Source organism: Rhinolophus sinicus, linkage group LG01 (genome assembly GCF_036562045.2).
Source record: "Rhinolophus sinicus isolate RSC01 linkage group LG01, ASM3656204v1, whole genome shotgun sequence".
Taxonomy (NCBI): Eukaryota; Metazoa; Chordata; class Mammalia; order Chiroptera; family Rhinolophidae; genus Rhinolophus; species Rhinolophus sinicus.
Window position 1 is genome coordinate 47,118,387 of NC_133751.1, and position 22,986 is coordinate 47,141,372.

Sequence of the window (22,986 nt, forward strand, 5' to 3'; positions counted from 1 at the left end):
ACACGGCATCTTGAGCTGAGCTGCCTCCCGGATGGCTCAGTTGTTGGTTGGAGCAGGGCTCTCAACCACAAGGTTGCCAGTTCAATTCCTCGACTCCCACAAGGGATGGAGGGCAGTGCCCCCTGCAACTAAAATTGAACATGGCACCTTGAGCTAAGCTCCCGGATGGCTCAGTTGGTTGGAGCGTGTCCTCTCAACCACAAGGTTGCCGGTTCGACTCCCGCAGGGGATGGTGGGTTGTGCCCCCTGCAACTAGCAATGGCAACTGGACCTGGAGCTGAGCTGCGCCCTCCACAACTAAGACTGGAAGGACAACAACTTGAAGCTGAACAGAACCCTCCACAACTAAGATTGAAAGGACGGCAACTTGACTTGGAAAAAAGTCCTGGAAGCACACACTGTTCTCCAATAAAGTCCTGAAAAAACAAAACAAAAAAAACAAAAACAAAAAAAATCAATTATATATATTCTTAACACCAAAGATTTAATGTATATATTCACTATGTGTGAAAAACTATGTGCTGAGAATTCAGAGTAAGGTAAGACCTGGTCTTTATCACTATTGCCCTATGGTCTAATGGAAGATACACAGGTGTTACCATGCTTGGTGTATTATGGTAAGTGCTATAAAAATAAAAATAAAAAATAAGGAGAGGAGCACAGAGGAAACCCACCTAAATCAGACTGAGACATCAGAGAAAAGCTTCCCAGGAGGGTGGCACTCAAGAATAGCATTTGCTGCTGTTTTAAAAATGTATATGAGTTATGTAAAGGAAAGGGTTTGAAAAGTGGAAACTCTAAGGAAAGAATGTGAAACGTCTCCAAGGTGCATAAACCCAACTACACAAAGGTGCACATGAGATGGGAGGCAGGCAGCAAGTGTTAGGCAGAGGGTGTTTGATGTTCAACAGTAAGAGCTTCACCTTGCTGACTGTAGGACAACCACCAGCAAGTCTCTCCTGTAGCATCAATTTTTCTGTCTACTGCATCCTTATCAGCATACAACCAAACTGTTATTTTTCCCATTTTTTACAAAATCTTTTCTTGACTACTCTTCCCCTGCCAGCTACCATGTTTTTTTCTTTGCTCCCTTTTGCAGCAAAACTATGAGATTGGTCTGTACTCACTGTCCCAACTCCTCTTCTTTACTTCTTTACTTTCCATTATTCCACTGAAATCTATTCATCCAAGGCAACGATGACTTCCATGTTGCTGAATCCAGTATTCAGTTTGCTTTTGTTTTTGTTTGTTCTTTTGAGGTATCCGCAGGCTTTGACGTAATTTATCACTCCCTCCTCATTGGAACAATCTCTTCCCATGGCTCCTACACTTTTCCCGTTTTCCTCTTACCTCAATGGCTGCTCCATCTCAGATTTCCTTGCTGTTTGCTCCACACCAACATGGTCTCCTAATGTTGGAGAGCTTCAGGGCTCACTCCTCAAACTTCTTTTCTGTCCATATTCATTCTCAGTGATCTCATCCTGTCTGAAAGCTTTAAATATCATTAATAATCTGATGACTCATGTTTATCTCCCAACTCTTACCCTTTATCACCTGATTCGTACATCTAAATACCTATTCAAAATTTTACTGAGTCCTATTGGCACCATAAACATGTATCCTGAACTGAGCTCCTGATCTTTTCCTCCAAAACCTGTTTCTCTCACATCTTCTGAATCTTGGCTAATAGCAATTCCATCCCTGCAGTTGCTCAGGCCAAACACCTTGGAATCATCTTTGAACTCTCCTGTTACATTATGACAATCACTACCCCTCCTCCCACTTGTATCTAGTTCCTCAGAAAATCTGGTTAAATCTAGCTTTAAAGTATGTCCAGAGTTCAACTACTTTTTGCCACTGTTATCACCCTTGCCTAAATCACCATCATCTCTCATCAACTGTTAACTTTTTAGTTGACATATTAATTACTGCTGTGTAATCAATTATCCCAAAACTTAGCATCCGAAAACAACAGACATTATCCCAGTTTCTGTGGATTCAGAATCTGAGTGCAGATTCTCTGGGCACGTCACATTCAAGGTCCCTCACAAAGCCACAGTCAAGCTGTTAGAACTGCAGTCTAATCTGAAGGCTAAGCTGAGAGGTTGTTTCCAAGCTTACTGATGTGGTTGTTGGCAGGATTTAGTTCCACATGGGTTGTTGGACCACAAGCCTGTTTCTCACTGGCTTAGCTAGAGGTCACCTTCCGTTTCTTCCCACCTGGGCCTCTTAAAGGCAGCTCACAAAATGGCAGCTGGCTTTCAACAGTGAGCAAGCAAGAGAGAACATGCAAAATGGAAGCTATTGTCTCTTTATAACATAATCTCAAATGATATCCCATCACTTTGCCATATTCTATTAGAAGCATGTCACTAGGTCATGAGGGAAGGGATTACACAGGGTGAGTCTCATGAGCCAGGGATCCGTGAGGGTATTTCAGAGGCTGCCTGCCTCAACTGGTCTCCTGCTTTCCCCTTACTCCTCCCGCCACACACACACACACACACACACACACACATTTTCTCAACACATCAGCTAAAACAATTTTATTAGAACTCAAGTAAGAAGCTGTGACTCTTCTGCTCAAACATTCCAGTGATTTCCCACCTGTAAAAGCCACAGAGTAACAGTGGCTACCCCAGTGAGGTCCCCCCTGATCACTCTATTTAAAATTGCACATTCCCGTATCCCCTTCCCTTTATTTTCCCCTGCCAGAGCACTCCTCACTATATATCACAGTATATATTTTACTTATTATATCTCCCAATACTAGAAGGTAAGCTCCATGAGGCCAATTATTTTGGTATGTTTTGTTCACTGCTAGATTTCCTGACACATTAAAGGATTAGAGACATTTAAATGAATGAGTGATAAATTGTGAAAGCTCTGGGGAGTCACCAAAGTTATCTTAATTAAGCCTTTCAGATAAGTCATCCTGTTAACAATAACAAGTAATTGGAAGAAAAACAGACTAAAGGCAGAGAATATATAGGAAGCCACAGCAGGCACTTAGGCAATACATGAAAACTTAATGAAGGCAGTTACACCAGGAATGAAGAATATCATATGGACATGTGAAATAGTGAGGCAAAATTACGAGTGCTCCCAAAACTGGCCTGCAAATTCAACACAACCCTCAAAATCCTGACTGGATTTTTCTTTTTTTTTTTTTTTTTTTTGCAGAAATTGACAAGCTGATCTTAATATTTGTATGGAAATGCAAGGGACCCAAAATAGCCAAGACAATTTTGAAAAGAAGTTGAGGGGCTCATACTGCCTGACTTCAAAACTTAACTATAAAGTTACAGTAATAAAACTATGTGGTTCTGACATAGGAAGATCACACAGATTGATGGGAACTGAGAATCCAGAAAAAAAATCCATACATTTATGGACAGTTATTTTCAGCAAGGGTGCCAAGGCCATTCAAAAGGGAAAGAGTAGTCTTAACAAAAATGGTATGGGGACAACTGGATATTCACAGGCAAAAGAATCTGAACCCCTACTTCACACAGTATACATAAATTAACAGACATGAAGGTAAAAAGCTAAAACTATAATACTGTTAGAAAACATAAATGTAAACTTTCTGATATTGGATTAGGCAGTGGTTTCTTAGATTTGATACCTAAAGTGCAAGCAACCAAAGAAAAAAATAAATTGGACTTTACCCAAATTCAACTTTTGTGCCACAACAGACACTTGTGAAAAGTTAAAAAACAATCCACAGGATAGAAAATATTTGTAAATCATATATCTGATCTAGTATCTAGAATATGTAAAGAACTCTTACAAGTCAATAAAAAGACAACTCAGTATTTAAAAAATGGGCACACAACACACCAAAACTGAATAATGAAGAAATGGAAAACCCAAACAGGTTAATAATTAGTAAGGAAATTGAATCTGTAATCAAAAATCCTCCAACAAAAAGCACAGGACCAGATGGCTTCACTGGAAATTCTACCAAACATTTAAAGGATTAACACCAATCCTCCTCAAACTCTTCCAAAAAAATGGAAGAAAAGGGAATGCTTCCAAACTCATTCTGTGAGACCAGCATTACCCTGGTATCAAAGCCAAAGAAATGGTACAAGAAAACTACACACCAATATACCTGATGAATATCAATACACAAATTCTCAACAAAATACTAGCAAACCAAATTCAACAGCACATTAAGGAATTATACACGACGGAGCGGGAGTTGTTCCCTGGAATGCAAAGATGGTTCAACATATGAAAATCAATTATTCTAATACACATTAAAAGAATTAAAGATAAAAACCACACGAACATCCTAATTGATGGAAAAATGCATTTGACAAGACTCAATGCCCTCTCCTGATTTAAAAAAATCAACAAAGTAGGAATAAAAGGAAACTATCTCAACATAATAAAGACCACATACGAAAAGTCCACAGCTAACATTATACTCAGTGGTGAAAGATGCAAAGCTTTTCCTCTAACATCAGGAACAAAAGACAAGGATGCCCACTTTTGACACTCCTATTCAACATGGTACCGGAAGTCCTGGCCAGAGGAATTAGGCACAAAAAAGAAATAAAAGACATCACAAAAAGTGATATTATGTTTGCAAATGACAATCTTTTGTGTAGAAAACCCTAAAGATTCCATACAAACACACACAAAAAAACCTTATATAAAGCAAGTATTAACAGACCTAAACTGAGAAATAGACAGTAATAGTAGGGGGCACTTCAATACCCCACTTTCATCAATGGATAAATCATCCAGACAGAAAACCAATAAGGAAACACTGGACTTAATGACATGTTAGACAAGATGGTTAATACCTACAGTGTTTCCCAGAAAATAAGACCTAGCTGGGCCATCAGCTCTAATGCATCTTTTGGAGCAAATATTAATATAAGACCGGGTCTTACATTATATTATATATTATATTATGTAAGACCCGGTCTTATATTATAGTAAAATAAGACCGGGTCTTATATTAATTTTTGCTCCAAAAGACACATTAGAGCTGATGGTCCGGCTAGGTCTTATTTTCGGGGAAACACAGTAGAATATCAAAAGAACTCCTACAACTCAACAAAACAAAAAATCAAATAACCCAGTTCAAAAATGGGCAAAGGACTTAAATAGACATTTCTCCAAATATGATATACAAATGGTCAACAAGCAGGTGAAACATACTCATCATCAGAGAAATGCAAATCAAAACCACAATGAGATATCACCTCATACACAGTAGGATGGCTAGTATCAAAAAAAAAAACACTGAAAAATAATTGTTGCTGAAGATGTGGACAAATTGGAACCTTTGTGTACTGTTAGAATTGTAAAATGACGCAACTGCTACAGAAAACTGTATGAAGTTTTCTCAAAAACTTAAAAATAGAACTACCATATGATCCAGCAATCTCATTTCTGGCTATATATCCGTAAGAATTGAAAGTAGGGTCTTGAAGAGATATTTGCACACTTATGTTCACAGCAGCACTATTCACAATAGCCAAATGTCCACTGACAGATAAATGGATAAACAAAATGTGGTGTATACATACAGTGGAATATTTAGCGTTTAAAAGGAAGAAAATTGTTACATGCTACAACATGGATGAAGCTTGAGGACATTATGCCAAGTGAAATAAGCCAGTCACAAAAAGACAAATACTGTGTGATTCCATTTATATATCTAAAAACAGTCAAATTCATAGACACACAAAGTAGAATTGTGCTTCCCTGGGGCTGGAGCGTGCACACAGATTTTCAATTCCTTTATATTCTTAAATAAGAGTGGAATTGCTGGATAATATGCTGTTTAACTTTTTGAGCAACAGCCAAACTGTGTTCCAAAGTGGCTACACCACTTATAGTCCCACCAATGTTGCAATTTATCCACATTCTCATCCACTTACTGTGTTTTTGATTAAAGCAATCCTAGTGGGTGTGATAATTCACTGTAGTTTTTATTTGCATTTCCCTATTTACTAATGATGCTGAGAATCATTTTATGTGCTTATTGGCCATTTGTATATCTTTTTTGGAGAAATATCTTCCAAATCCTTTGCTCACTTGTAAATTGGGTTGTCTTTGTTAAGTTGTAAAAGTTCTTTTTATATTCTGGATGTAAGTCCCACTATATTTTTAAATTAATGGAATGCTTGTTGATACAATTATCATAGCTTTTTATACCACACTTAGAAAATATTTTCAGGTTAGAATGTATTTTTAGGTATATCAAATGTCACCTTAAGTATAAACTGCATACAAATTTAAAATTTTAAAGCAACCACTCCTTTTTCAAACAAATGAATTGCAAGCCTAGGAGTGTGGGATATGGGGACCCATAGATTAAAAGATTTAGAGATATACGCAATGTATGGACCTTCTTTGACTCCTGACTTGAAGTGGGGAAAAACTAAGACCATTTAAAATACTGACTGGGTAATTATTAAGAAACTGTTAACATTTAAGTGTGGTGACAGTATTGTGGTTACATGTAACAGTCTTTATCTTTTAAACATACATACTGAAATATTTACAAATGAATTTGTTTGCTGAGACTTACTTCAAAATAAATCGGGGTTGGGAAGGCGGACGGCATATTGATAAATCAAGATTGGCCATGAACTGAGCAAGTTCAAGTAGGCTCATTACACCGTTCTACTTCTGTGTATGTCTGAAATTTTCCATTAAAAAATAAAAAGCACGACTGCAATGTCCACTATATATCTGAACAGAGGTAAGCTGGCGGCACTTAAATAACACCAACTACACTTTTACAAATTTATGAATTCCCAAAGCTATACCAGAGCAAAAGAGCTCTGGGAAACCTAACAAGACTGACATATCTATGCAGTTATTTGTGCACTGTTTTCATACCCCCAGTCACAGGCTAACTGGGTAGCCATAGCAACCATGGTGTACACACTTGCACAAACACCAGCCTCACTCTGCACCTACGCACTCCATCTCGTCACCAGAGTTCACTAAGGGACCAGAACTCCCACTGGAAGGTGTCATCACTACCCTCACTGGCTACAGAAAATACTACCTTCAAGCAAGTACATGTCTATTGTAAGCAATTTTACAGCCATCCCTCAGGCACCTATACTCACCCAAATTGCACACCCAACAGACACACGAGGTAGGATGGCCAGGTAAAACTTGCACTCTTAAAATGCATACCCACCAGAATCACTACAGTAAAAGACAAGTATTCACAAGGATGTGGAGAAACTGCGACCCTTATGCATTGTGGTAAGAATACTTTTAAATGGTACAGCCATTTTGGAAGACAGTTTGGCAGTTTTTTAGAAAGGTAAACATAAATTTCCCAACCAATACAATTACACTCCTAGGAATCTAAGAGTGTAATGAATGAAAACTTATGTCCACACTAAGACACATCCATGAATGTTCACGGCATTCAAACCAAATATGTGAACAATCCAAATGTCCATCAACTGGTGAATGGATAAACAACTGTAGACACTCCATACAACAGGAACCGTACAGCAATAAAAGAACTCAGTACAGGCATATGCTACAACACGGATGAACCTCAAAATCATGCCAACTGAAAGAAGCCAGATACACAAGACTTCAAATTGTAAACTCCATTTATGTGTAATTTCTAGACCGGAAAAACTCATAGAAACAGATCAGTGTGGTTGCCTAGGGTTGGGGGTGGCAGCCGAAATCAACTGCAAAAGAGCATGAGGGCAACTTTTATGGGCTGATGGAAATGTTCTAAAACTAGATTGTGGTGATGGTTGCAACTCTACACATTTACTAAAACTACTGAATCGTACACTTACAATGGGTGGACTTTATGGTGTGCAAATTATATTTCAATAAAGCTACATTTTTAAAGTTCCATTACAATAGACAACTAAGAATGACTGTTCAAGCTCTGGCTAACAGCCTATTCATTTCATATCAATACACTGAATTCTAATGTGCTACCAGGATTAAGAATATTATTAGCATTTGCTTAAAAACTAAACATGCTATTTTTGAAGGATTCCAAGTATACACATCTCTAAACCTCACTGATCAAATACTGCTTTTAGCCATGTGTCATGTAATAAATCATTGTATACAGCTTACATTAGTATTTTCTCTTAGCCATTTCATTTTCCCCTTATCTTATGCCCTACAGTTTCCTTTTAGTCATAACCTCTTGTTTGGTATTGCCCAAGTTTTCCATTAGACACAAAGGTTTCTCAGAATATTTCATAATTTGAAATAAAAATTTAGGTAAATATTTCTATTGAACATGCATCTAAATACATATGGACATTCCAAATCTATCATCCTTCTTTTACTTCTTTTGTTTGGCCATTAAGCCACTCACATGCTGCCTCTGATAAGTTTAAGACTTTTCAGTATTTCAAATCAAGCTCTGCTTTCATTATTTTGTTTCGAAATTCTTTTTTACTTTAACTTATTTGATCGACTCTTCAAAGCAGTGCTGCCTTGTGATCAGACCCGCTTTAATTTTGCTCTGACTCCATCTCTTTCCATTTCCCTGAAAAATCTGCCAAAGAGAAAATGTTCCCCCTAGCCATTAAAAAACAATTTTTTAAGCCAAACATTTCCCCCAAAACCAAATCTCATATGAAATGTCAATATTCTACAAGGAATAAAGTAGAAAGTTATAAATGAAGTAAAAGGAAAGGCATCCTGTCTGCTATGGCCCAACCTCATGAACAGCCTTAAGTTACGGCTTGTAAACCAATGATCTAAGACAAACAACACTGATTTCTGCACAGCACAAATATAAAAAAAACAACCTGAAAATACTTAAGCAATACTCGTAAGAAAAACTTGGATATACTTCTTAAAAACATACATTTTAGAGTCTCAATTTTAAACATGGGTAATTATTATGATTCACAAAACAATTTGTCCTTAAAATTCCATATAGATATTACTTTTAGGAATTCCATCTACTACAAATGCTGTGCACCTCTTATCTTAATTTCCGTATTTTGACATTTTTTTAAAAGATCAACCAAGGAGAAGTCAAAGCCACAATAACACAAAACACTGAGCCCAGTGGAAAGTTGCCAAATGAATGAGTTGGTCAGCAGGAAATGCCAATTGCCCAACAGGGCGTGGAGAAAATAAGATGGCAAGAATGCTCTGGTAAAACCATTCATGTAACTGTATTAGGACTTTAAAAAAACAGCACTATCTGCCTCCAGAATCAGATACAAATCAAGCCAAGTATTCAACTAAAACAGCAACAGATAGGATAAACCTGGAAAAGGGGATGTGTACTATTAGGAATTTTCGAATTTATCGTAACTGTAAAATATAAACCCCTTCCCCTCGGAAATCAAAGGCAAAGGTATCATGATATATAACTTCACCACATTTCTATATAGAAATTATTGCTATGTGATTGTAAAAATGGAGGCAAGTAAAGAGTTCAGAATATACTCGTTTATAATTAAATGATGAGCCAAAACTGGAACCCTAATTATCACATTATGTAGAAATCACAATGCAGGTATTGTGTTCTCAGGTATTAAGAGATATGTTAAATAGTTCACATTTTAAAAACATTTTATCATTACATTATCAAATTTGATAAAATCTTATCAAAACATCTATGTACTCAATATAAATCATATTGTTAAAAGTATAAAGTGACATTTAAAGAAAACTGCTGAGGTGCCAAATAAGTATTTTCTATTAAATATACACAATTTAACATTTAGAACTACATAAATTAATTCTTGCTAGAAGTTGATTCAGGTTTACAAAGGCATACCTTGTGAACTGTAATAAATTTCCCCAGCACCACTTTCCTTTTTCATTCCAAAATTCTTTCATTAGTTGAACTTTCTTCTGTCATCCATATGTAAAAGTTACAGAAGGTTTACAAAATGTAGTCTTAATAGTAACATGTTTAAAAAAATCTAAGCAAAGTGCACGTTAAACTAGCTACAACTACTCAAACTTATCATCAAATAAAAAATAAACACTTCATTCACTTAAATCTTTCTGAGAAAAAAATAGTATACCTTGCTTAAATAATTCCCAGTAAGGATATTATATAAAAGACTTCCCCTGTTATTTTATTAAGTTTACTTTCTCTCATTAAAACTTTTTAAAAGTCTAATGAAGAACACACACTTACAATGCCATATTACACAACTACAGTACTGTTAATTAAATAAAGCAGCCCAGTATAGTTGTAAACATTTTAAACGTAGTAAACAAGAGTTGGCATGTCTTTTCTCCCTAAAACTTGCCATTACAATGCTCTTTCCACGAATAAGTATTCTTCCTGGAAAAGTTTTCAGGTATATTTTTTAGTCTTTAAAAATATTACACTGAAATAATATGTGAAAAGATTTGATCATGGCAATTTCACTGAAGCTTTTATTGCCTCTGTTGGTAGTATGACAGGGATTGTAAGAAACACAATTGAACTTACAGAGATACGCAGATGATAGTCACTAAAGATAACCTTGATCTCAAGTACTTTTATGTGTGGGCACTTCTAATTTTATACACTTTACTATTTAAAAAGCATTACATTTTAAAATGTGTACCTGTTTTGACATTTGGCAAAAAGGAAACTGTACCTGTGGTTCAGTTTAAAACAAAGAATCAGCATGGGGAGTTCACCAGAATGAAGACTGAAACACTAATGAATTAAAGCAATTCAAGTTGTGTGTGTGTGGGGGGGGGTGTCTCCTTCAACCTCTCTTCCACACACACACACATACACACACACACTCATATGTATAAGCATTTTTTAGTACAAAATATTCCCTGTAACCAGACATTTATCCTCAGAATAATCATAGCATATTAAATCAGTCTTTTTTTCAGCCCTAGTAATAGTATTGTTTAATTCTAAGATGCCATCATAGAGTGAACAACCTTACCTTTTATGCTACATAATTATATTCAAAGATTTATGTATTTTTTGTTTATAATTACACAGTAATTATAAATGTCTAGTACCACACTGATGACAAATACTATTTTGTTGAAAAGGTCTTGCATTTAAAAGGAAAAGTCTGTAAAACCCAAGGCACTAGGCCATGAACCAATATCAGACTTTATGAAAAACAATTTATATTGGAAAGAAAAGCTAATGGGATCTCATTCAAAACACAGCATATTTGAATTAATTAGTCAATCTAAAAACAATACCATAACTCAAAATCTTCAAGACAGGAAACAAAATAGTACATATATATCTTTTTAAATTTTTCATAATTGAAGTTCCTCTTTATATTTACAAATATGAAATCAGGAAATACTTGAAAGGAAAGCAGCAGGATTCTTCTTCTTTTTTCTTCCACCCCCCTTTTTTTTAAATAACCAATGCCAGTAACCTGAATAGAAATTTTCAAAATTTTCTTTTGGCATAATTGTATTCTTAATTAAAGTTATGATTGGAATATTAATATAATATCCATGGGAAAAGCTTTCTAGTCAATTTCAAAATCATGTAAATAAAAAGTAGTTTTAATATGTCATTGTTCTTAAAATCATTTCCACATCTACACAAAATGTACTGCTAATCTGAAGTACATTCCTTTGATAATTTCAACATTAGACCTTAGAGAATGCCTGGATACACCAAGCAAAATCTATTCCTGCTAAAGACCATAGGCATGTAATATTTGAAGTTTTACTTTTTTTTAACCTGCCTTACAGAAATATTTTAAAAAGCAATAAACCCTTCTTCATGTGTCAGGAAGTGAACAGGGAAATCAGCATTTTCCGCACAAAAGCAGTTCAAAGGTCTTGTAATGAAAATCATACATACAAGATAGAATTCTGCTTTGATGTGAAAACTGAGCTAATTTGATGAAACAAACAGTAAAGAGACTAAATAATTTATGAAAATAGAAGCCAGATTGGTATTTTGCATCAAGTGTATGCTTGCTTGAAAATCTTTGCTCTTCAAGTAAGTATTTGGCAACCACAGTGATTAGCAGTTAAAGCAATTTCAACAAAATAAGAAGTCATCAAAAATGGACTATTTGTATGAAAGAGCAGTACCTATAAGGATTGAACTTCATGGCTCATCACGACCATTTTCAAAATTTAATTCCTACTATCATCTTATAAATTAAGAGAATTTCATTTGTGCTCCATAGTGTGCTGACAAAAACAAAAACAAAAAATAAACCCTCATGCCTAAATTTAGAATATTGTATTGTGTAGCAATCTGAAACATTCAAAACAAATTAAATAGTATGACTTATTCGACAGGCATATAAGCATTTCAAAATCATAATGAAATCCAATTATGTAGTGCATAATGTAGACAGGAGACTCTGACATTATGCAGATATTTTCTAAATAAAAGCTCCCTGTAGGACAACTATATATAAACATGGCTAAGATAAGTGCAGACTAGTTCTGTGGAACCTTTTAAAATCGAGGGTCTGAAACACAATAAAATTTTCAGGTAGGCACACGAAATTATCCTAAAAATTTTTCACGTTGGTTATTTTGGTATTTTTTCATCAGATTCTCTACTCACATCAACAATACATGTGATTTGCCAGGAAAAAATAAAATCCCCCAAACGAAAACACCATTCCAGATCTGGTACACTTAAATATATCACTCTCATTGGAAGTGCTATCAGCATAGTCTTTGCAACTAGCCCAAAGCATATATTTAAGAAGTTTTTATAAATTGTGATGTTCATGTGTTTAATTCTTATGCCAAACTGTTTTCTGATGAAGACAGCATTGTGCTTTATGCAAGAATGGAAACCTCAAAATAATCACCATAAAGCCTCTAAGTCTTATGGGAGAATAACCTAGGATGGTCCACAGATATAAGATGAAATCCACAATGTTGGAATTATGAATGTTTAGAGCGGTCCAGACTAGAAGACAAGCCCAAACCACCATTAGGAGAATGAAATACGATATGGTCCAAGATGTATCCTTAAAGTTTTGTCTCAACCCTCAGTCTGACTTGCGAGGATTGATCTTCAGTTCAGTCCAGCCAGCAGAAATTGACTGTGCAATTTTCCGTTGTATTTATTGTACAGACTATGTACATTCTAGAAAGTTCCTTTAGTGCTACACTGTTGTACTTTTTGTCCCAGCAATTTGAGGGCGTGCAAATTCCACAAAGTCATCAATAAGAACAGGCCATGCTCCTAGGGAAAAGAAATATATGGAAGAAAGAAAAGCAGAAATAAGACTAACATTGTAATAGGATCCATTATTTTATAAGTACCTTCCCCATAATAGTTAAAATACATCATAAGTATTTCCACTGATAGGACTTCAAAAATTCTAGCTTTTTAGAGTTTCTACCAAAAGTATTCCTTTTATCCTCTCCACTCTATTATTCCAACACTTTATCATTCCTCAAATGATAAAAATAACTCTTTTGGTACTCAATAATATGGTTTTGTGAAAGTCACTGAAGTCAGACCACTGAAGTAATCTGGTCAAAACTGGCAGCCTAAGGAACGGCCATGATCTGAGGGCATGCTGCCAGTGCTGAAAGCATAGTAGGTAGGAGGAAACAAAATTTCAGGCATTTTGTGGCAATCTTACAAAGCAAATTAACAGCAAGTATCAAATCTATCCTATTTCATAGTTACTAAAAGACTTAAATTCCACATATGCATGCCTCTATACATCCAAGTGCCAACCTCTAAATCAGAAAGTTCTCCAGTTCTGTGTAAGGCCTAAGAGCACAATTATCAGCCATATGCAAGATTAGACATTTCTTACTTTTTAGTGCAAACTATAAATGACAATGAAAACAAAGAATAAAATAACATCATCTCTGGTTAGATTAAATGGCTCCAGGACACTTTTAAGGAGGCAAGGTCACTAAAGATTTTTCAAAGAATACCTCTGTCTATTCAACAATCTCAAAAATGCATCCTGCAAATTCTCAAGGGGAACTAGGTAAGTATGTGTGAAGAAATCATTGATCACTGCCACTTATAGAAAAACCAATAGTAAATAGAAAAGTAGCATCAGCTTTATACACACATGAAAACAGAAAAGCATTCAATCAGTGAATACTTATTGAATGAATGCCAATAGTGCTACGGTACTATTAGCATTACAAAACAACTCCTAAATCCTGAAACTTCAAGGAATCTTGCCTATTGTCGATAGTATAGCTGAAGTACATTTCAAGTTAGACAAAGTCACTAAACTTAAGGAGTTTACAATCAACTTCACAGACAAGACAAACAGGTAACAAGTTAAAAGTACATTTAGATAATAGGTTCCTAAAGTAAACTTAAAATCTAAAGCATGGATGAAAATTACTTATGCCTTTCTGGAAGACATGAATACTGAGTTGATATTTAAAGAAACAAAACAATACAGATTGGTAAAGAGTATAAAGGTATTTCATACATTCAGAAGAGCATAAATAAAAACTCAGAAGAGGGAAATCCAACTCCAAGAATAAAAGAAACAGACTAGAAGTTCAACAGTGTGTGATAGAAGAATGCAGGTAAAAAAACTGGGAGGGCAAAAATTTTCATTACCTTCCTCGTCATAATTAGACATGTCATCTGCAATCATTGTACTGAAGTCTAAAAGAAGATTCCAAGTATCTTTTGGTATTGATCGTTTATGATGTTCCTATTAAGAAAAATCCAAATCACTAAAAAGAGTTTAAAAAAACAGTCGATGATGCTAATACAAGAATGCAAAACAACTTGTGTAATGAAATTCTGGTAATCAAATTTCTCATCTATGTCCATTACATGCTCTGAGATGAGTCAGTCATGCTTTAAAATGTTAATTTATCTTCAAACAAATCAAAATTTTAGAGAAAATAAACTTACCAACAAAAATTTATTCCATAAGTCTAAGAATTTAAATCTTCCATTAAGCACTAAATTCCAGTAGGCAATGGCCATTTCTAGATCTGTAATATTAAAAATAAATTATGTATTTCAAATGTCATAAATATTTGTCCCTAAAAAACAAAACAGGTAAGACCAAAGATAGCCTTAAAAAATTGGGGGTGGAGGTGGGGGGGGGCTGTGTCCTGAATCTTATGTATTAAAGTTTTCCTAAAGAGATAAGCCCAAGGTTTGTATCTTGCCTCCATCCTTCAGGACAAGAAGGATACCACTTACCTCATAGGGGGTGTTTCTGAAGTTTCAATTTAATAATGTAGATAAGCATGCTTGACTAATTCATAAATATTCAAGTGTTAGTTCATGTACACCAGTATTTCTCAACCTCAGCAATTATGACATTTTGAGCAGGTACTTTTTTGTTACGGGGGCTGTCCTACGCATTGTAACATCAACAGCATCCCTGGCCTCTACCCACTAAATGCCAGTAATAGCTCCATCCTACCCCCAGTGGTAACAACCAAAGATGTCTCCACACATTGCCAAAGGTGCCGAGGGAGTGAAAATTGCCCCCAGCTGAGAACCACTGATGCACACCTATAAGTTGTAATGCAAAGAATTTCTACCCACAATCCTAATCAATTTTACACTCCAAGTTGTTGGCTGTCTGATCCTGTCCATCAAGGAGACTATTAAGAATACTTACTTAAAAATTAAAATTAAATAAACTAAGATTTGCTTTTTCAAGTTTGATGAAATGATATAAATGGTCATTTAATTGGGTTTGAAGCAGAGAAGGGTAAGGAAGGAATACTGCCAAATGAAAAAGAACTACACCTGTCATATGACAGAGTGAAAGACCTATGACCTCTCTCAAAGAACTAAAGTAGTTAAAGTATCAAGCTTTTATGAGTAAATTTATATCTCTAGGTCAGAAAAAATTACATCCCAAGTAACTTAAAAGTCCTTTTGAATATGATTTCCAAACTACTCCTGATAATCTGAGGAATCATGAGAGACTAAGAAAGACTCCAAAAAGGCTCACATCCTGCCTCAAAGAAAAATATATAGGCCACAGGCAAAAAATTCCCATCATCACTGGCCCTTAACCTCGCCAAGGATAGGGACTACATATACCCAAACTAGCAGACTGAAATACATAGCACGCATTCAGAAACTGCTTAGTGAACTTCCTGTGGTTCCATATGCAAATGTACTTACCCTGAAATCCATCATTACTTCTTCCTTCACACTCAATGGAAAAGGTGCCTTTTTTCTCCTATCCAAAGATAAGCCCCCAAACACCACTATTCTAGATCTAATACCATCCTGCCTCTTCAAGGAATCTTGTCTATTGTCTATTAATTTTCCTCTCTCCCTACCTCTTCAACTTTGCCATCTTCTGGCTGTCCCCTTCCACAAACAGACATGCTTAGCTTATCATCTATCTTAAAAAAAATCTTTCTTGGGTCTCTCATTCCCTTACTAGCTACCCTTTTTCTCCTTCCCTTCACAGATAATATTGTACATGGAGTCTTTTACTTTTACACAAAATGTGCTCCTAAAACATGTCTGAAAATCAAACTCAGATCCCCACGGTTTAAGAGAACTAGAAACATCACATCCATTCCTAATTACAATTCCTTTTTAATCTTTAGTCTTTAAAGCTCTACAGCCAATGTTCCTTCCAGGTTCGTTTTCTGTACCAAATAAACATAATTGTCTAGTTTAAGTGCAGTAAAATTGTTGTTATTAGCACATGCAGTACGATTTACCGTTCTGCATGCTTAATGATTTTCTTCACTTCAAATGCATTAAATGTATGAGAACTAAGCTTATTATTAGTGTTAACATTTCTTCAACTAATTTTTATAAAATAACGATGAGAAAGTGAAGTATATTCAAATCACTGCATAGCATGCGACGCCTATAAATGCCCACTTGTCAGCTGATACACTAACATAAGCATCTGACAAGAGTAGGAGTGCACGTGTGTGATGTTTGAAGGTTCAAGTTGTACAAGAGAACTTTTTATAATCTACATTCATTGCCCTATTTCTTCACCTCCCATATCCTATTTAATTCTGTAAGCTAGTGTTCACCTCTGCCACTCACCCTAGCGAAAGTAATCTCTGGAGGGTCACCAGATCCTTCTGGTTGCCAAATAAACACTTTTATGTCCTTAATTTACTTGGCTCTCTGCCACATTTGACAGAATTGAGCACACCTCCTGGATGGAATTGTCATTCTTTTGGCTTTAATGATAGCACACTATTGCTTGTCCCCTGTCCTTTCTGGCCTTATTTTTTTTACTGTCTCCTCTTCCTCCATTCATCCATTAAATACAGTGTTATATAACAGTGTATGTCAGCAATAACCACTTCTACTTCCCTCAGTAAAATTTTCAAACCTTTACCTTTTTTCATATTATATGTTCAACCACCTCTAACAACTCCTAAATCTGAAACTTATATCTCTATTTTTATAGCTACATATATCTAATTTCCTAAGGACATCTTCAACTGGTATCCACAAAAAACTCAAATTCAGCAGGGCTCAGACTGCACTCATTACCTTACCTCTATACACTTGCTATTTCATTTCACACAATGCATGTCATCACCCTACAGTGCTTCTCAATAAAATTTGTCATTGTGAGGAACTGTCCTATGCATTGCGGGACATTTAGCACTCCCCCCATGCCAACAGAAACCCTTAGTCATTATCATAACCAAAAAACACCTCCACGCACTTCCAAACACCTCCTAACTGTGCTGAGAATCACTAGGGGAATTCCTTTCTTCCTCATCAAATACTTCCCATCGAAGCCCTCTCATTCTGGCTTCTCTTCTCCTACTGGCAGGGCCTCTTCATGCCTAGTTCCTTTTCACGGCTAGCTACATCACTGTAACAGCTTATAACCAGTCTCTCTTCCTCTAGTTCTGCCTCCGCTCCTTTTAAAGGACCACACTGCTTTCAGATGGAGCTTTGAGGCATATAAATTTGGTGTCACTTCCACGTTAAAATTCTTCAATGATTAAAACGACGACATACCACTACACACCTTTGGAATGGCCAAAATCCGAAACACTGACGCCAAATGCTGGCGAGGGTGTGGATCAACAGGAACTCTCATTCATGGCAACATGGCACAGCTACTTTGGAAGACAGTTTGGCAGTTTCTTACAAAACTAAACATACTCTGAGCATAAAATCCAGCAATCACTCCTTGGTCTTTACCCAAGTGCACCGAAAAGTTATGTCTCCACAAAAACCTGCACATGGATATTCACAGCAGATTTATTCATAATTGCCAAAACTTGGAAGCAACCAAGATGTCCTTTAGAAGGTGAACAGATATATAAACTGTGCTACATCCAAACGAATATTCTTCACTACTAAAACAAAATGAGCTATCAAGCCATGAAAAGACATGGAGGGAAACAAACGCATATTAATATCATTAAGTGAAAGAAGCTAATCTAAAAAGGCTACATACTGTATGATTCCAACTATCTGACATTCTGGAAAAGGCAAAACTCTGGAAACAGTAAAAAGATCAGTGGTTGCCAGGGGTTAGGATGGAGGACAGGATGAGTAAGCAGAGCACACAGGGTTTTTAGGGCAGTGGAACATCTCTGTACAATGCTACAATGGTAAATACATGATATTATACATTTGTCCAAACCCATAGAATGCACAACACCAAGAGTGAACCCTAATGTAAACTTGAACTTTGGGTGATACTGATGTGCAATGTAGGTAAATATAACACATGCACCACTCCAGTGGGTGATGCTGACAATGGGAGAAGCCATGCATATATGAAGGCAGGGGAATACGTGGGAAATCTCTGTACCTTCTGTTCAATTTTGCTGTAAACCTAAGACAGCTCAAAAAATAGCCTATTAAAAAATGTTTTTTAATCTCCAGTGATTTCCTATAGCCTTCAGATAAAATCTACACTTCTAACCCAATGGACTTACAGTTCCTCACAGGTTCCATGTCTCTCACCTCTGAGCACTTAAACTTGCTACTCTCTCCACATTAGAGATGGCTTCTTTTCTTTTGGCCTTGAAAATACATATTCATTCTTCAAGGCTCAAAAAGTATAATCTTTGTGAAGACTTTGCAAACTCACCCAGACTTAAGACGCTTCTGACTCCACACTCTCAGAGTACGCAGTCAATAAATGTTTTTGAGTTAAAAAGGAATACTCAAAAAGATTAGTAAGTTATAATTTAGAGTTGAAACACATAAAGTTGAACAGAGATAAAACGTCAATTGCCACAAGCATAGTAAAAAAACTGCCTTTAAACAGAAACGTCTGTATGACAGAAAGAACAATCTAGCTAGAAAAAAGTGGTTTAACATAGTACTTTAGCCTCTTAAATCCCAAATACAGCATACCACTAGTTAAGTGATCTCAGGCAACCAAGCTCACCTCTCTGAAATTCAGTTTAAAATAAAAATAATAGGGAGACAACCACGATGGCGCAGTAGGTAAACGCTGTGTTTACTTTTCTCACAACCACATCAAAATTACAACGAACCTACAAAACAACCATTATTGAGAATCGCCTAAAATCAAGCTGAACTGAAGCCTTTCAACTAAGGACGTGCAGAAGCAGCCACCATCACACTGGTAAGAGGGGCAGAGACACGGAACGGGCTGGTCCCACACCTGCGTGTGACCATTAACGATCAGGAGGGCTATTTCGGCTGTGGGGGTCCCCCCATCCCCTAGAAGAGTGAGAGATCCCAGCCTCACCCCAGCCTAGGGTTCCAGTGCTGGGAAGAGAAATCCCCATAATTTCTGGTTGTGAAAAACAGCAGAGACTGTGACTGAGTGAGACTGAGGGTGGCTGCACTCACAAGCGCCGCGTGGACTTACCCACCAGTGGAGTCACTCGCTCTGGGGCAGCAGCTGGAGAGGCAGCAGGGACACATGGTGGGAACTGAGTTGTCTGCCTTGGGTCGGGGGCTGGAGAGGTGGCTTTCTACTGGACATGGGAACTGATGGAGGCCATTGTTTCTTTGTTGAGCCCTCCCCCTTTCTGGCAGGCAAACACAGGAGGATGCAATACCTGAGTCTCCTCGGATCATTCCCCACATTCCCCATGCACTGGCAATGCAAGACCTGGCCCCACCCAACTTTTGGGCACACCCAGGCTGCTTTCAGTGGCTTTTTCATGCAGATCGCCTGCCTTGGCTCAAGCTGCAGACTTTCCTAGACTCTCAAAGGTTCGCAGAACACAGACAAGCAGCATCTGGCTTGAGTGTGTCCTGTGCCGCTGGCTGAGCAGCCCTACGCTAGCACTAGTGGCAGCCGGCCTTGGTTTGCGGCTTGGCCTCTCAGAGCGCTTCCAAGCGTGGCACCAGTGGCAGCCATCTGTAGATTTCTTTGTGGCTCCTGCCAGGTGGTCCCGGGTGGGGCACAGACTATGGTTGAACTTGACCAAGGTGGTCCTGGGGCTGGCGCCCCCAGTAGCCAGCTTCAAAAAGAGCTGGTGCCATAGGGTCAGCCCCTGAACAACAACTCTTCTGCTGTAGTCAAGGCCAGTCCTCCCAATCAGCCCAAGGGTCAGTCCCTCACATTGATGTGCAGTGATCAACTACAAGAGGAGGGCACACACAACCCACACAAAGGACACCCGAGCACATGGCTCAGGTGACCAGGAAGACTGCACCACTGAACCCCATAGCACACCTAATACATAAGTCCACTCTACTAAGACCAGAAGATATAGCAGCCCTACCTAATATATAGAAACAAACATAGGGAGGCAGCCAAAATGGGGACACAAAGAAGCATGCCCAAATAAAAGAACAGAACAAAGCTCCAGAAAAAGAACTAAGCGAAATGGAGATAAGCAGTCTCCAAACACTGCTATAAGAAATGCTCAGTGATCTCAGGGAGAATTTCAACAGAGAGATAGGCAGCACGAAAACAGAGATGAAAACCATACAAAAGAACGAGTCAGAAATAAAGGATACAATAACAGAAATGAAAAGTATATTACAGGGAATCAACAGATTAGATGAAGCAGAGGATCCAACCAGTGATTTAGAAGATAAGGTATCATGTTACCCCAAAAATAAAACCAGGTCTATTAATTTTTGCTCCAAAAGACGCATTAGGGTGTATTTTCAAGGGCTGTCTTATTTTTTCATGTACAACAATCTACATTTATTCAAATACAGTCATGTCATCTTCTTCTGGAACATCATCATAACATACTACCTGCTGACGATCTTAACTGGGGCTTATTTTCAGGGGAACACAGTACCGTAATAGAAAATACCCAACCAGAACAGCAAAAAGAAAAAAGAATCCAAAAAATTGAGGAAAGTTTAAGGGGCCTCCAGGACAACATCAAGCGTACCAACATTCACATTACAGGGGTACCTAGGAGGAGAAGAGAACAAGGAACTGAAAACCTATTTAAAGAAATAATGACAGAAAACTTCCCTAGCCTGGTGAAGGAAATAGACATTCAAGCCCAGGAAGCACATAGAGTCCCAAACGAGATGAACCCAAAGAGACCAACACCGAGACACATTATAATTAAACTGTCAAAGGTTAAATACAGAGAGAGAATCTTAAAAGCAGCAAGAGAAAAGCAATTACTTACATACAAGGGAGCCCCCATACCACTGTCAGCTGATTTCTCAACAGAAACTTTGCAGGCAAGAAGGGAGTGGCAGGAAATATTCCAAGTGATGAAAAGTAAGGACATACCACCAAGATTGCTCTACCCAGAAAAGCTATCATTTATAATCAAAGGACAGATAAAGAGCTTCCCAGACAAGAAAAAGCTGAAGGAGTTCATCACCTCCAAACCAGAATTACAAGGAATCTTAGAGGGCCCTCTTTAAGATGGGGGGGGGGGGGGGGGGGAGTCAAGGATGGGTGAAAGGGGAAGGGGTTAAGAAGTACAAATCAGTTGTTACACAGTAGTCATGGAAATGTAGGTTACAGCATAAGGAATATACTTGATAATATTGTAATAACTAGATATGGTGCCAGATAGGTACTAGATCTATCAGGGTGATAGCTGGGAATGGGGTTGGGGACAGGATGAAAAAGGTGAAGGCATTAAGAAATACAAATTGGAGGGGGGGGCAGACGGGTGACTCAGTTGGTTAGCGAGTGAGCTCTGGGCAATAGGGCTACTGGTTTGATTCCCACAGGGGCCAGCAAGCTGCACCCTCTGCAACGAGAATGAAGTCAACGAGCTGCCGCTCAGCTCCTAGGTGGCCAGATGGCTCAGTTGGTTGGATCACAGGTTCTCAACCACAAGGTTGCCAGTTCGACTCCTCGACTCCTGCAATGGTGGGCTGTGCCCCCTGCAACTAAGATTGAACACGGCACCTTGAGCTGAGCTGCCGCTGAGCTCCCGGATGGCTCAGTTGGTTGGAACGTGTCCTCTCAACCACAAGGTTGCCGGTTCGACTCCCACAAGGGATGGTGGGCTGCAATTAACAACGGCAACTGGACCTGGAGCTGGGCTGCGCCCTCCACAACTAAGATTGAAAGGACAACTCGACTTGGAAAAGTCCTGGAAGTACACACTGTTCCCCAATAAAGTCCTGTTCCCCTTCCCCAATAAAACCTTAAAAATAAATAACTTTTTTTAAAAAATAAAGAAATACAAATTGGTAGTTAATACAGTATGGAGTATATAATCAACAAGGTTGCAAAGATCACGTAAGGTGCCAGATGGGCACTGGACTTATCAGAGGGATCGTGTCAGAGACTGTGTAGATGCCTGACCAATGTGCATACACCTGAAGCTGAAGTAGAATAATATTGAATCTCAACTATAACTAACTACATAGGTATCTATAGTCACGGGATGTGGAGCACAACATAGGGAAGATAGTCCATGGTATTGTAACAGTTATATAAGTTGTTGGAGGGGTAGTAGCTTGATGGGGGGGTTATCACTTTATGAGGGGTTTAAATATCTAACTAGTACATTGCTTTGTACACCTGAAACTAATTTAAAAAATGGAAAAAAATAAAATAGAAAATAAAAAAACAACTTCCCCAGAAAAAATAAAAATAATAGTACCTACTCTCACAGGGTTGTTATAAGGATTAAATGAGTTAATACACATAAAACATTTAGAACAGTGGTAAATAATGAGTC

The 22,986-nt window shown here is 37.6% G+C and overlaps 1 protein-coding gene across 1 annotated transcript in view; it reads right to left on the reverse strand.

Moving 5' to 3' along the window:
- Window positions 1-10,086: 10,086 nt before the first annotated feature.
- Window positions 10,087-22,986, reverse strand: part of DCUN1D1 (defective in cullin neddylation 1 domain containing 1) — a 32,691-nt gene continuing 19,791 nt past the window's right edge. Inside the window, exons 5-7 of the mRNA XM_074328486.1 lie at window positions 14,813-14,895; window positions 14,510-14,606; window positions 10,087-13,147 (exon numbers count right to left, since the gene is read on the reverse strand). Coding sequence (XP_074184587.1) covers window positions 13,068-13,147; window positions 14,510-14,606; window positions 14,813-14,895 — 260 coding nt within the window. The 3' untranslated portion in view covers window positions 10,087-13,067. The remainder of the gene's footprint in view (window positions 13,148-14,509; window positions 14,607-14,812; window positions 14,896-22,986) is intronic.